A 15,450-nucleotide genomic window follows, 5' to 3' on the forward strand; every position below is an offset into this window, starting at 1 on the left:
GAATAAGTCTATCAACAAATTTTTGGTTTGATTTTCCAGTTTCATTAGAACTATGGGTCTGCTAAGGATGCCTTTAAACTTCACCCTCGGACTGCTCCATTCAGTATTACATCGCTGCAGTGGGGGGAGAGAGAACCCCCCTTTCACTGCTTTAAAAGAGGGCAGCCAGGTTTTTCCAGTTGTTTTTTCTTTCTTTGCAGTGTAGATATAACCAAGGTCACGCAGCTGGCATACTGGCTGGTACGAAGTAGGAGGCTCTGGGAAACTTCTCAGTTACAATGAGCTGCACACAGGCCTGGCATGTTTTGGTCTTTTGTTTTCCCATTTCATTCCAGCCATAATACACTTTATATGCAATTTCAAGTAGCTCAGCAATAGTTACATTCCTTAGCTCCATTTACCTTTTACAATTTAGAGATGTCAAAAAACAGTATAAACCAGTATAGCAAACATAAATCCATCATTCTATTTTCCTAGATCTAAATCAGTTAATATTCTAGCAACTTTTAAATACAACCTCTTCTAAATTCACAGCTATCATAGCATTTTAACAATTTAAATGCTTTTCTAACAATATAAGCAACTACTCTAATGTATAAGGATGCATCCTAAGGGGGAGCAAGGTGGAATTTTAGCAGTGGAACTGGTTCACATTTTGTAATTATCTCCCAAACAAGATTCTTTTGGTACCAAATATGAATATGCAAACTAAAATACTGAGCTCAGATGTGAAAACCAAATACCTAGTTCAAATATGCAGATGGATCACAGTCACACTAATTTAAGACAATATCTCAATTTTTGCATTGCACCTTTGAACTGCCTGCTGCTCAGCCAGGTGGAGGTACCTCTGGGTCTCCCTGACAAAAAAAGTCAGTGCGCGCTGGACCCCCATCGGCACCCGCCCCCCCCCCCCCCGCCACAGCGAGCTGCGCTGGGCAAGGCTTTTATTAGTGTCTCATCTGGTGTGCTACAACTGTTATTCTAAAACGAGGATTCTTTACTTGATGTGCATACAGAAAGGCCAAATTTAGTGCACCGAGATGAGAGACAGCCTGTCACAGAGTTGCGCATATTGGATATTGGAATAAAGCTAGTACGCTAGAAAAAAATATAACAGCTGCTACACAGAAAATCTTAACATCACGTTCACGCAGTAAGGAACTAAATTACTCATGATCACAGAATCACAGAATCAACTGGGTTGGAAAAGACCTCAGAGATCATCGAGTCCATCCCTTGGTCCAACTCTAGTCCGTTTACTAGATCATGGCACTAAGTGCCATGTCCAATCTCAGTTTAAAAACCTCCAGGGACGGCGAGTCCACCACCTCCCTGGGCAGGCCATTCCAATGCCTGACCACTCTCTCTGTTAAGAATTTCTTGCTAATATCCAGCCTAAATTTCCCCTGGCAGAGTTTAAGCCCGTGCCCCCTTGTCCTATTGCTAACTGCCTGGGAGAAGAGACCAATCCCCACCTGGCTATAACTTCCCTTCAGGTAGTTACAGAGAGTGATGAAGTCACCTCTAAGCCTCCTCTTCTCTAGACTAAACAACCCCAGCTCCCTCAGCCTCTCCTCATAGGTCTTATGTTCAAGTCCCTTCACCAGTTGTGTTGCTCTTCTCTGGACCCGCTCCAGCACTTCAATGTCTTTCCTGAACTGAGGGGCCCAGAACTGAACACAATACTCCAGGTGTGGCCTCATCAATGCAGAGTACAGGGGAAGGATCACTTCCCTTGTCCTGCTGACCACGCTATTTTTGATACAGGACAGGATACCGTTGGCCTTCTTGGCCACCTGGGCACACTGATGGCTCATGTTGAGCTTCCTGTCAATTAGTACCCCCAGGTCCCTTTCTGTCTGACTGCTCTCCAGCCACTCTGTGCCCAGCCTGTAGCGCTGCGGGGGGTTGTTGTGACCAAAGTGCAGTACCCGGCACTTGGCCTTATTGAACTTCATCCCATTGGAATCAGCCCATTTTTCCAGTCTATCCAGATCCCTCTGCAGAGCCCTCCTGCCCTCCAGCAGGTCGACACTCCCTCCCAACTTGGTGTCATCAACAAATTTGCTGATGATGGTCTCAATCCCCTCATCTAAATCGTCAATAAAGATGTTAAACAGGACTGGACCCAACACTTACCCCTGGGGAACACCACTAGTGAGTGGCCGCCAGCTGGATGCAGCCCCATTCACCAGCACTCTCTGGGCTCGGCCCTCCAGCCAGTTCTTAACCCAGCGTAGAGTACACTTGTCCAAGCCATGGGCTACCAGCTTTTGCAGGAGTATATTATGGGAGACAGTGTCAAAGGCCTTGCTGAATTCCAGATAGACCACATCCACGGCTTTCCCCTCATCCACCAGGTGAGTCACCTGATCATAAAAGGAGATCAGGTTGGTCAGACAGGACCTGCCCCTCCTAAACCCATGCTGGCTGGGTCTGATCCCTTGTCCATCCTGAAGGTGCTGTGTGATTGCCTTCAGGATGATCTGCTCCATAACCCTGCCAGGCACCGAGGTCAGGCTGACAGGCCTGTAGTTGCCAGGGTCAGCTTTGCAGCCCTTTTTGTGGACTGGGGTAACATTGGCCAATTTCCAATCATATGGGACCTCCCCAGTGAGCCAGGACTATTGGAAGATGATGGAGAGCGGCTTGGCAAGTTCTTCTGCTAGCTCCCTCATCACCCTAGGATGGATCCCATCTGGTCCCATAGACTTGTGAGGATCCAGATGGCTCAGTAAGTCACCAACTATTTCCTCCTGGAATACAAGGGGCCTATTTGGCTTCCTATCTCTGTCAACCACCTCCAGAGATGAGTTGTCCTGAGGGCCACCTGTCTTACTGGTAAAAACTGAGGCAAAGTAGGTATTAAGTACCTCAGCTTTCTCCTCATCTTTGTTAACTATATTTCCCTCAGAGTCCAACAGAGAATGGAGGTTTTCCTTGCCCCTCCTTTTGTTATTAACATATTTGAAGAAGGACTTTTTATTATCCCTGACAGAATTGGCCAAGTTAACTTCAAATTGCACTTTTGTTTCCCTGATTTTTTTTCTGCATGATCTAGCTATTTCCATAAATTCTTCATAAGTAGCCAGGCCTTTTTTCCACAGTCAGTAAACTCTCTTTTTATTTCTGATTTCATTCAGAATCTCCCTGTTTAGCCAAGCCGGTTGTCTTCCCCGCCGGCTAGCCTTTCGGCACACTGGTATAGCCTGTTCCTGTGCACTCAAAACCACCTGTTTGAAGCATGTCCAACCCTCCTGGGCCCCCTTGTTTTTAAGCATTGTTTCCCAGGGTATGCTCTGAACTAGACTTCTGAATAGGCAAAAATCTGCCCTCCGGAAGTCCAGCGTAGAGGTTTTGTTAATGGTTCTCCCTGCATCTCTGAGTATTGAAAATTCTATTATTTCATGGTCGCTATGCCCCAGGCGGCCTCCAACCACTACATCTCCCGCCAGCCCTTCTCTGTTTGTAAACAGTAGGTCTAGCGGGGTCTTGCCCCTGGTGGGCTCATTTACCAGCTGATGAAGGAAATTGTCCCCTATACACTCTAGGAACTTCCTAGACTGCCTCTTCTGTGCAGTATTGAGTTGCAGTATATGATCTTTTGTACTATCACAAAACGCACCTTTTGAGTCAACCGATTCTCATGATTTAACAGTCTGGGAACTTATCGTACCATATAGCACAGACCTACCAAAATTGCAACATACTTAAACAGATACCCACAAAGAAAACAGGTTAATAAGGAAAGCATCCTGCAGACTTCAGCAAGTTTACTGTGACCTGCGTGTTATCAGTTAACTCTCTCAGCTTGTTGAAGTTCAAATTGCCCCACCTGTAAAACTCTCTGAAATGATTTAATGATTTCTTGTAGAGATTTGTTTCGTCCTGCTCTTCTGGCCTCAAAAACAACATTAATCGTAACAAGATTCTATTCTCCGGACACTTTTCCCAATCATTTAACTTATACAGCAGCTAACACTGATTTCAATATTTAACAAGATCTTCCTTCCTTATAATTCCGAGTGCTTTCCTAAGTTGTAAAACACCTCCCAATACTGATTTTTTAGGAACACAACTGAAAACAATTATTCCTGACCCCATATTGCAAGTAAAAACCTTGAGAAGTGGGAGGGAGGGATGGGGAGGCAGGGGGAAGGTGGGGGGGGGGGGTGGGGAGGCACAGAGAACAGCGTGAATGGGAAAAGTGGGGAGAAGGTTTTACGGCAATACACAGGAGCACATAATATGTACTGTAAAACTTGCAAATAACATGTTGATAGCAAACATTAGCATTCTCTACTGCTAATCTCAACACTAGTGCTTCCTTAGCTTCTAAGTTTTCGACCTGCTTACTGATGACCTCTTGAAGGTGGTCAGTCAATTGCGTGTAATTTTTATTGGGACCGTGATCAATAGTTGCAAATGATTTGGCTGCTTTGTTGCTTTCAGACACCTCTCTTATAGCTAGATATGCAAGATCTGTTGACTGCCTCAGGATTTCAGAAACTTGTCGTGTCTGTAGCTGTGGTGTGTCAATTAGTGTCTCTTCCAGGAGTTGTGGGATACCTGCCCCTTTCAATGAATCCCCTTTCCCGTCACGATCAGCATGACCGCGTTGCTGACTGTTGGATTCACTCGCTAATAGCTGATCTGATTTTTCACACAGTTCTTTAGTCCAGTTTTTTTTCTGCGACTGCTTCTCCTCCGGCGTAGGAGTTAGAGGGATAGAAGGCGGTAAAGGCGGACAGGAATCAGTAAAAGGACTGATATTAGACTTATTTACGACTTTAGCATTCTCAGCTTTCACCAGTTCTTTTGACAAATTATCTGACTCCAGTTCCTTGAACTGCTTAGTCTCTTCAGGGTTGTGTGATGGTATGGGGGCCCATCTGCCAAGTGATTTTCCTCCCCCCGCCCCAGACTGCTGTATCATCGGTGGTGCAACAGGGGTTGGGGCAGGAAGGGGATCAAAGACACGAACTGGGTAAGCTTCACAGTTATTTTTAGAGTTCTTATCAGGCTGTAACGCTGTAAAAATTCCAGTAACCGCAGCCCGTTCGGCCTTAAGTTCTTTTAAAGTGGACAATATAAGCTTCCAAGTAGTTGCTAGTGATTTAGCTTTTTTATCTCCATCGCTAACCTTATCCCATAACTTCTGCCCTATATCGTCCCAAAGTTCAATTTTTAAAGCTTTTTCAGCTTCTATCGGGTAGCCGTTAGTTCTACACCAAACCAACAGTCTACGGATGTTACTTTCTTCATATTTAAGTCCCTTCATAGAGAGAATATGCAGGAGGAGTTTAACTATGGCTTCTTCCTCAGAGGATATATTTTGCCCCATAACTTCACTCTTCCCTCCTCCCACTTCCAGCCACTCACCCTTTACGGTGACTTCTTAAAAAAAAAATGCGGAACGTCCGTACGCCTCCGCCCGGTCTTCAGTCCAGCTGATCCGCATCCGGCTGGGCCGCTCCAGGCTTTTCCCCGACCTCGGTGGTACGCAGTTCAGAGTATCACGTCGGGGTCACCATTTGTAGGAACGAAATAGGGACTCAGCAAAACAAGTCGATTCAATGTGAATCACGCTAAAGCCATTTATTACAGAAACAAGTCTCCTTATATACGTAACTATATTCTAATCACGCGTCCACGCTCCAAGCATGGATTCGCTAAATGAGTATCGTGGGCTGTCCATGCGCTGGAGTCTCACTGATGATACGTCCGATGATTCACGCCACGCCAGGACCCTGGTGATTGAGGAATGCCCCTCTCTCTCACAGCAGATTCTGTTCTCAGCTTCTCTAAGAGGCCTTGAGATTCCTTTGAGCCTGACTAATTCAGCAACAAATCTTTATCTATCAAAACCCCTCCACACCTTCCAATCCCTAACATTCTGTGATTCTGTGATGATTCACATAGCCTTGTAATTCAGACAGTTTCATCCATTTCTTTGCTTTCTGTGCTATTTTTCAGCTTCAGGTAATATAATTTGCATTTTCTTGCATTCTCTTGCTTACCGAGAGATATTTTCCCACCTGTGGAGAGAGTATGGGATAGAAAAAGTACTCTTGGGTTTTATCTTAAGCCTTTGTCTTTTCTTGCCCATTTTCATACTAGAGAATTTTACTGGATTTTGACAGTATTTCTGGACATGTAAGCACTGTTTCCATTAAATGTAGAGAAAATATGGGGCTTGTGGTGGTCCTGAGCATCTAGTCTTTTATTAAGCAACTTTAATATGCCCTCTAAGATTGACTTTTAGGTACTAATTTGAAAAATCAGCTGCTTCTAGGAAGGTAATGAAATAGCTCCTGCAATCTATTCGAGATAGTACAGGAAAATATTTCAACAAGCTAATTTTGCCACAGCTTTCCAATCAGACCTTACACATCCCATTTATAAGAGGATACAAAGGAGTGAATGTCACAGTTGTATTTTCATGATACCTGTGATATATTTGATTAGTGTGACACTTTGGTAATAAAAGTGCAGATGTGATGATATAAATGAGATGAAGCTTAGATTCTAAAACCAGATCTGTGTGAGAAAATAATACCAGAAAACAGAAGGGAAATAGTGATCAGTACACCACAAGTGTGATCCTCTTGTAAGATAATCATCTGAAAAGCACTAATGTATTGTTTTTTACAATTACAGGGACTTGCCATGAGGTGCTGAAGCCTTGTTTCAGTGATTTGGAGAGACTGGACCTAAATGGCGCAGCATGACTTTGCTCCAGCCTGGCTTAATTTTCCTACTCCTCCATCAACAAAGGTATGTTCTTTGCTGTTCTTTTGAACAGGCAGTCTAATTATTTGAGAAGTCTAGATGTCATAACTTCAATCACAGTAAAAATACAAATCACTTTATGAATATGTGAAGGGTGATAACATGATATCTAGCAAGTCTTGCTGTCATGATTTAAATAGTTGGACTTTGGTTGTCAAGCTCCTACCTCTGGTAGGGGTTTTTGCTTGAGCATCTGAGTTCATGCGAAGAAGTATGTGCCTGGACACATTGTCAGAGCTGTTGTTGGATTGATTTCCTTCATCAGGAGTTTGAAATGAATTATAGTATTTTGTGCTAGAAGAACCGAGACAGAGGCATGTGCTTAATGTTCTTGCCTGTGATTTTGTTCTGTGTCCTATACATTTTACAGAAGTGTTATTCTGTCATCCAAGTGATTTAAAAAAATGCTTTTGAAATATTCCTGAAATGGCTCTTCAGTTGCTGATGGGATGCTTGTTGCTACTGGTAGTGTGTGGCAAATAGTTGTGCATTCTTTTCATCTAGACTACTGTTACTTTATACAATGGGACAGCATGGAAACAAGAAATAGCAATTTCTGAATCATTAGGATTTGTAAGTATTGTAGGAAGTCTTGAATATGTCTGTCTCATATAAATGTTTCTTTTTTTCTGTCCTATCCTGCTATCCTCCTATCTGCTCTTTTGTGACTTGTATGAATGCAGAAACAGGCAGCACTGGATATTTCAAACTCTTGTCATGTTTTATTTTCCTGTTTGTAGACCTGTTGTCTTCATTATCTTTTGAATGCAATATCCATATCTGCAACTGTGAGAGTGGCATTGTCTTGCTTTAATGTATTTATGTGAATTTCTTGCTATGTTTTATGTCCATGGAAAATGTTTAACCTTTATAAACTTATGGAAATAAGCTCATGCTATTGTTAAATGCACAGTCAGCTGTCAGTATTAGTTGTATTCCCATTGCTTTACTTATATATGTCTACACACACACGCATACACACATGCATTTTTTAAGTCAGGTCATTGAATGTCCTTATTTATTATATTGCTCTATTCATCTTTCTTTTACACTGATCTAGCTAGCTTCTGTGTTTTTAGTATAGTCTATCAGCAACTGTCAGTTGCTGTTCTGGGAACATCAGGCCTATCTGTTCCAGATTGGTTCCTGCAATCTGTTTGTTTTCACTCTACTTGATATCTGAGATATTCAACTCTCTTGATCTGCTTTTTTCAATTTTAATACTTTTTCAATCAGAAAAGTAATCAGAGCTTAGTTTAATATGTTGTCACAACTGCAAAACAATCTTTCTCCATGTATATCAAGTATCTGCTGGAAGAGTTTTACCTGCATACTTAAAATGTCAATATAGCAGGATAAACATAAGTTCCAGTACTACTCTAATATATCTGGGGTGTGGGTCGTATTTGTCACCTCATACATGAATTGTGGGAAATTTCATTGCAAGCATATGTTGTGGATCCTGTTCTCTACCATGAGTCTTTCCCTCAAGGAGTTTAGATAGACTTTCTTTCATCTCTTCCAAAAACTCTGTAGTTATATGCTTTCTCCATTATAGTCTTTGTGCTTCATTGTTTGAAATGCAGCTTATTTCATTGTGTTACCTCCTCCCTCAATGATCAGCATATATAAGAGCACATTTGGATATTAAACACCTGATAAGTCTTTTCGGTTCTACCTGGTGTGTAGTAATTCCTAGTTTACAGAATAAGGCTTATCCTGTCATTCCTCTACAAGACATGTCTCAAATGTTGTGCCCCCCTGCTTCCTTTCCTATCTGTTTCCTAGAACAGATGTTTATTTCTGCTTCACATATCTCAGCAAAGCAGCTGAAGAGAAGAGCAGGTAAGAGGGATGGAGATGAAAAGGAAGAATGGGGTAAGGAAGGCAAGGTGTCTCATGTTTCATGCAGAATGGAGCTGGGATAAGGCTATGGTATCAACAACATTTAGACTTGAGAAGGAGAAACTGAACTCTGCCCAGTCAGTTTTTATTTCCCTGAAAGAGGTGCTTTTAGGAATCACATCTTTATGAGTTTGGTTTCCTCCTTGATCCTGGGTGGCCGAGGCTTTCCCTTACATAGCATTAGAAAAACCTGATGCCAGGAAACTGGGATTGTGAATGAGTTTTCTTAATGTGATTTATACAGATTACAGCTTGACCAAAATCCATCTCATAGAATCATAGAATAGTTTGGGTTGGAAGGGACCTTCAAAGGTCATCTAGTCCAAACCCCCTGCAATGAGCAGGGACATCTTCAACCAGATCAGGTTGCTTATATCCCTGTCCAGCCTGGCTTTGAATGTTTCCAGGGATGGGGCATCTACAACCTCTCTGGGCAACCTGTTCCAGTATTTTACCACCCTCATTGTAAAAAATTTCTTTGTAAAACAAACAAAAAAAACCCCAAACCAAAACAAACAAACACAAACAAAAAAACCCCTCACCTATTGCTGATGATTTCCTCTTAAGGATAAGCTTTTATATCATCTCCCTGTCACTAATATAGCAAAGTCTACTGAGATAGCTGGGTATCCATTGCTCTGTAGCTTTAGTTCAGGTCTGAAACTAATATATTTGCATCAGTGCAGTATTGCAGTTGAGAAGGTAGAAATGGGGAAGTATTGTGAATAGTGAAGTCATTGTGTGATATGGATGAAATTTATCAGAAAGGATTGCTGTAAAATATATATGGGGAGATTGCAGATCATGGAATCATAGAATGGTTTGGGTTGGAAGGGACCTTAAAGATCATCTAGTTCTAACCCCCCTGCTGTGGGCAGGGACACCTTCCACTAGACCAGGTTGCTCAAAGCCCCATCCGACCTGGCCTTGAACACTTCCAGGCATGGGGCATCCAGAACTTCTCTGGGCAGCCTGTTCCAGTGCCTCACCACCCTCATGGTGAAGAATTTCTTCCTTATATCTAATCTAAATCTACCCTCTTTCAGTTTAAAGCCATTGCCCCTTGTCCCATCACTACATGCCCTTGTAAAAAGTCTCTCTCCAGCTTTCTTGTAGGTCCCCTTATGGTACTGGAAGGATGCTAAAAGGTCTCCCGAGAGTTTTCTCTCCCCCAGGCAGAACAACCCCAACTCTCTCAGCCTGTCTTCATAGGAGATTTGCTCCAACCCTCTGATCATCTTCATGGCCCTTCTCTGGACTTGCTCCAACAGGTCCATGTCCTTCTCTTGGGGGCCCCAGAGCTGAACGCAGTACTCCAGGTGGGGTCTCATGAGAGTGGAGTAGAGGGGAATCGCCACCCTTGACCTGCTGGCTATGCTTCTTTTGATGCATCCCAGGATATGGTTGGCTTTTTGGGCTGCAAGTGCACATTGCTGGCTCATGTTTAGCTTTTTGTCATCCAACATCCCCAAGTCCTTCTCCTCAGGGCTGCTCTCAGTCCATTATCCTCCACCCAGCCTGTATTTGTGCTTGGGATTGCCCTGATCCATGTGCAGGACCTTGCACTTGGCCTTGTTGAACTTCATGAGGTTCACACAGGCCCACCTCTCAAACCTGTCAAGGTCCCTCTGGATGGCATCCCTTCCCTCCAGCATGTTGACTGCACCACACAGCTTGGTGTTGTTGGCAAACTTGCTGGAGGTGCACTCAACCCTACTGTCCATGTTGCCAACAAAGATGTTACACAGCGCTGGTCCCAATACCGACCCCTGAGGAACACCACTAGTCACTGATCTCCACTTGGACATTGAGCCGTTGACTGCAACTCTTTGAGTACGACCATCCAGCCAATTCCTTATCCACCGAGTGGTCCATCTATCAAATTAGACTGGCAAACTCAGTAGTTTTTGAAAGCTTACTATTACTTCATGTTAAGCAACAAGACTTCTTATACATCAACACAAATCTGTGTTGTTTTATTTCTTGGCTGGTTGAATCAAGTCATATAATTTCTCAGCTTCCAGAAATTGCCACTTGATTTCCTGCTGATTACAAAGATTACTGTTGTCTTTGCCACAAGAGACTTGATAGATTGATAACTCCATCATGTCGGAAAAATGCATACTGCATGATCTCTGCATGCAATTTAGAGACTGAAGATGCATTATGTCAAGTACAACTCAAACAAAATATACAAAGCATTGTCAGTTATAGTTTGTAAAAATGTGATTGTTCTTCAAAGTTCATACAAAAAACAAGAGTAAGTTAAACTCCAAAGGCAATATTAGAAGGTTGTTGTATGTAAATGACCACATGAAGCTATTTTCTAAAATTTCATGTATGATCAACAGATTTGGAGCCTTTGGAAATTTTGCCAGGTTATTCAAAGTTTGTTTATAAGGAATTATTTTTTACTTAAATATTGAGATCCATTATGATAATCATAGAATCACAGAATTGTTTTGGTTGGAAAAGACCTTTAATATCATTGAGTCCAACTGTTAACCTAGTACTGTCCCTAAACCGTGTCTCTAAGAACCTCATCTACACATCTTTTGAACACCTGTAGGGACGGTGACTCAACCACTTCCCTCGGCAGCCTGTTCTCATGCCTGACAACCCTTTAAGTGAAGAAGTTTTTCCTAATATCCAATCTGGTGCAACTTGAGGCCATTTCCTCTTGTCCTATCGCTTGTTACTTGGAAAGAGAGACCGACACCCTCCTTGCTACAACCTCCTTTCAGGTAGTTGTAGAGAGTGATAAGGTCTCCCCTCAGCCTCCTTTTCTCCAGGCTCAACAGCCCCAGTTCCCTCAGCTGTTCCTCGTAAGACTTGTGCTCCAGACCATCAGCTTCATTACCCTTCTCTGAAATTTCTCCAGCACCTCAGTGTCTTTCTTGTAGTGAGTGGCCCAAAACTGAACACAGGATTCAAGGTGCGGCCTCAACAGTGCCAAGTACCAAGGGACAATCAGTTCCCTAGTCCTGCTGGCCACACTAATTCTGATACAAGCCAGAATGCTGTTGGCCTTTTTGGCCACCTGGGCACGCTGCTGGCTCATATTCAGCTGGGTGTTGACCAATACCCCCGTGTTCTTTACCACCCAGCAGCTTTCCAGCCAGTCTTCTCCAAGCCTGTAGCATTGCATGGGGTTGTTGTGACCAAAGTGCAGGACCCAGCACTTGGCCTTGTTGAACTTCATGCAGTTGGTTTCAGCCCATCGATCCAGCCTGTCCAGATCCCTCAGGCAGATCAGTGCTCCCACCCAACTTGGTGTCATTCACAAACTTACTGAGGGTGCACTCAATCCCCTCATCCAGATCATTGATAAAGAGATTAAACAGAACTGGCCCCAATACTGAGCCCTGGGGAACACCACTTGTGACCAGTTGCCAACTGGATTTAACTCCATTCACCACAACTCTTTGGGCCCAGCCATCCAGCCAGTTTTTTACTCCAAGCCATGAGCAACGAGTTTCCCTAGGAGAATGCTCTGGGAATCGGTGTCAAAGGCTTTACTAAAGTCTAGGTGGAAAACATCCACAGCCTTTCCCTCCCGTTACCTAGGAGTGCTGATAAATGATGGAAAGTGGCTTGGTGAGCACTTCCACCAGCTCTATCACAACTCTTGGGTGGATCCCATCTGGCCCCATACACTTGTGTGTGTCCAAGTGGTGTAGCAGGCTGCTAACCATTCCCCTTGCATTATGGGAGCTTCATTCTGCTCCCCCTCTTTGTGTTCCAGCTCAGGAGGCTGGGTACCTGTAGCACAACTGGTCTTATTATTAAAGACTGAGGCAAAGAAGGCATTAAGTACCTCAGCCTTTCCCTCATCTTTAACTGTGTTTTCCCCTGCATCCACTAAAGGATGGAGATTCTCCTTAGCTCTCCTTTTGTTGCTCATGTATTTATAGCAACTTTTTTTTTTTTTTTGTCTTTTACTGCAGTAGCCAGATTAAGTTCTAGTTGGGCTTTGGTCCTTCTAATTTTCTCCCTGTATAACTTAGTGATATCCTTGTAGTCCTCCTGTGTTGCCTGCCCCTTCATCCAAAGGTCATAAACTCTCCTTTTTTTTTCCTGAGTTCCAGCCAAAGCTCTCTGTTCAGCCAGGCCACTCTTCTTCCTGCCAGCTTGTCTTTTGGCACATGAGGACGGCCTGCTCCTGCACCTTTAAGATTTATATCTTAAAGATTGACCAGCTTTCCTGATCTCTTTTGCCCTTCAGGACAGCCTCCCAAGGGACTCTGTCAACCAGGCTCCTAAAAAGGTAAAAGTCTGCCCTCCAGAAGTCCAAGGTAGCAGTTCTGCTGACCCCATTCCTTCTTCAGCAATCAAAACCCCTATCGTTTCATAATTGCTGTGCCCAAGATGGCTTCCAACCATGACATCATCCACACACAAGTCCTTCTCTGTTTGTAAACAACAGGTCCAGTGGGACACCTTTGTTAACTACTTAGATATTTTGATAATTTCTTGTCATTTTCTGTTTTTTTTTCTCTCTTTCCAAGTTTGTCAAGAAAATAGTTCACTTCCCAGGTCTCAAATTGAGAAGGAATCCCTTTTCATTTGACTTCTATACAGTTTGGAAATACATATCTATTGCTTACTTGAGTTTGAATTTTAAGCAGTAGATTTTGAACAGCACCTTGAGCTCTGCTGAGGCATTGTTAGTAGAACTTAGGTGTCATTTTTTTTGTGTGATTGTCTTGTGGTTGTGGAGGAGAAGGAAATAATTCTCTTCAACATATTTTATGAAGTAGTTTAACCTGTTACTGTGACTTTTTTGTTTGGTTGGTTTTTGTTTTTCTACTCACTTTGACCAGTGGAGTGCTTTAAATATTAATATGGCTTGTTTAGATGTTAATGGATAATAACTGTTGAAATAAACTTGGGGCTTTCATTTTCAAACAATGCACCATTACTGGTTTTTTTTGTTGTTGGTTTTTGGTTTGTTTTTTTTTGTTGTTGTTTTTTTGTGGGTTTTTTTTTTTTTTTGGTTGTGTGTTGTTTTGGGTTTTTTTTGTTGTTTTTTGTTTGTTTGTTTTGTTTTGTTTTTGTTTTGTTTTTCCCTGAATGTTACTCAGTCTGGAGAGGGAGAGAGCTTCAGTCAGGAAAGCTGATACTTTTGGTACAGTAAAGTTGATACTCCCTGGAATCACTAAGCTTACTTTGCTCACATAGTACACTTCCACATTTAGGTGCATTTATGCATTTGTAGATAATATGGTCCTGGGAAGTGTTGGATCTCTTGTACATGTGCAATACAATGGAAATATACATGCACAGTATGTGCTAGAGGGAAGGGGGCTTTGCTTCATCTGTATCAAAGGTTGGCTGTGTGGCAGGGAAGTGCCAGGTAACACAGCTCTCTGCTGTCACTGGGATATGTGGCATGTGTAACACTAAAGCTAAGCGCTACTTGTACAGAATGAAATTTTATTCTTGATTTTTTAAGGTCTAACAGTGAAAGAAATATTATAGTCTTAAAATAGTAAAGCCGGATAGAAGCCGTAGAGAAGACAGCTGCTCTAAGTCATGATCTTTTTTGGTTAGGTATGAGTTCTAGTCAGGATATGTTTTGACTTCTGAGTGCTGTTCTCAACATAAGATTTTATTTTATAAAGTACTTCCTACTGGTATATTAAAGATTTACTACTTTAAAATTTCTATAATACCTACTTTATAAGCTGATAATGTGAAGTATATTTGTGAATCTGTACACTTTTGACTCTAGGTTTTACTCGTATTTCATAACTAGTTACATTTGCGTTATTAAGTTATAGTGACGAGGCTAATAAACTGGGCCTTTTTTGGGTAGAGCTGCCTCTGGTCGAAGCAACTCCTTGTTTTCTATGTAATGCACATGTGTAGTCTAACCACTCAAATTAAGATCCCAGATTTCTTTCCTGCCTTCCAAACTGTGATCTCATATCCTTTGTTACCTTTTTTATTTTTCCTCTGCTGCCACACATCACTTGTGCTCTGTTCTGTTGACAAACCAAAATAAACACTTGGGTTTTTAATTTGTGTCACAAGCATGGTCCTCAGCACTGTTTGAGTGTCCTGGAGTGGAAGATATAGCTTCTGCTACCATGGGAGATAATGACATAACTCTGAACATATGCATACTTGAGAACTACTATATTATCTGCCATTCATAGTCCTTTTAAAAATGGATTGTATATACCACAAGTAATGTACATATTACAGTTCGGATAATTCAGCTTTGTTATTAATCAGATATCTTGGGTCTACCACTTGTACTCCTTTACAGTCATCACTGAACTTAGAGAAACATTCTGAAAACTTTTTGTGGATAGAGAATCATTATGAAGCAAATCACAGAAGACACAACTCTTCAGATGGGTGTGATTCTAACATTGGATGGCCTAATGGAGGTATAATTTAGCTTTCATGGAACATTTAAAATAAGTTTACACCGTTGCTTTTTAGCTCTTTGGCTAGGAAAAAAGTCTGATGATAATAGCTGTCCTATGCCAAATGCTGTATTCTGTAACAGAATAGAGGTAATGGGAAGACAGATCTTCTGGGAGACAATGTGATGACTAAGTTCTAAGTAGTGTGATTCCAAGTGTACTTTTCACTTAAGAAGAAGGTGGTCAAGTTAATTCTCTAGCCAGCAACATATAAGTGAGCAGCCAGAAAAAGGGTTTGACTTCTTAATGTTGGACTACTGTCATCTTTCTTTGGCACTGTTTTATGAGATTTTTCCCTGCTGCTTATATGAAT

At 42.2% G+C, this 15,450-nt stretch overlaps 1 protein-coding gene across 8 annotated transcripts in view; it reads left to right on the forward strand.

Annotated features, from left to right (window-relative positions):
- LOC135577058 (vasculin-like) overlaps positions 1 to 15,450 on the forward strand; it is an 82,033-nt gene that overhangs the window by 42,207 nt on the left and 24,376 nt on the right. For 7 of the 8 annotated variants that reach the window (XM_065044711.1, XM_065044706.1, XM_065044712.1 and 4 more), the window contains exons 4-5: positions 6,664 to 6,780; positions 14,975 to 15,098. In XM_065044711.1, the coding sequence (XP_064900783.1) occupies positions 6,721 to 6,780; positions 14,975 to 15,098 (184 nt within the window). In that variant the 5' untranslated portion in view covers positions 6,664 to 6,720. The remainder of the gene's footprint in view (positions 1 to 6,663; positions 6,781 to 14,974; positions 15,099 to 15,450) is intronic. The other variant, XM_065044714.1, reaches the window with a different exon arrangement.

The sequence above is a fragment of the Columba livia genome, chromosome W (assembly GCF_036013475.1).
Source record: "Columba livia isolate bColLiv1 breed racing homer chromosome W, bColLiv1.pat.W.v2, whole genome shotgun sequence".
NCBI lineage: Eukaryota > Metazoa > Chordata > Aves > Columbiformes > Columbidae > Columba > Columba livia.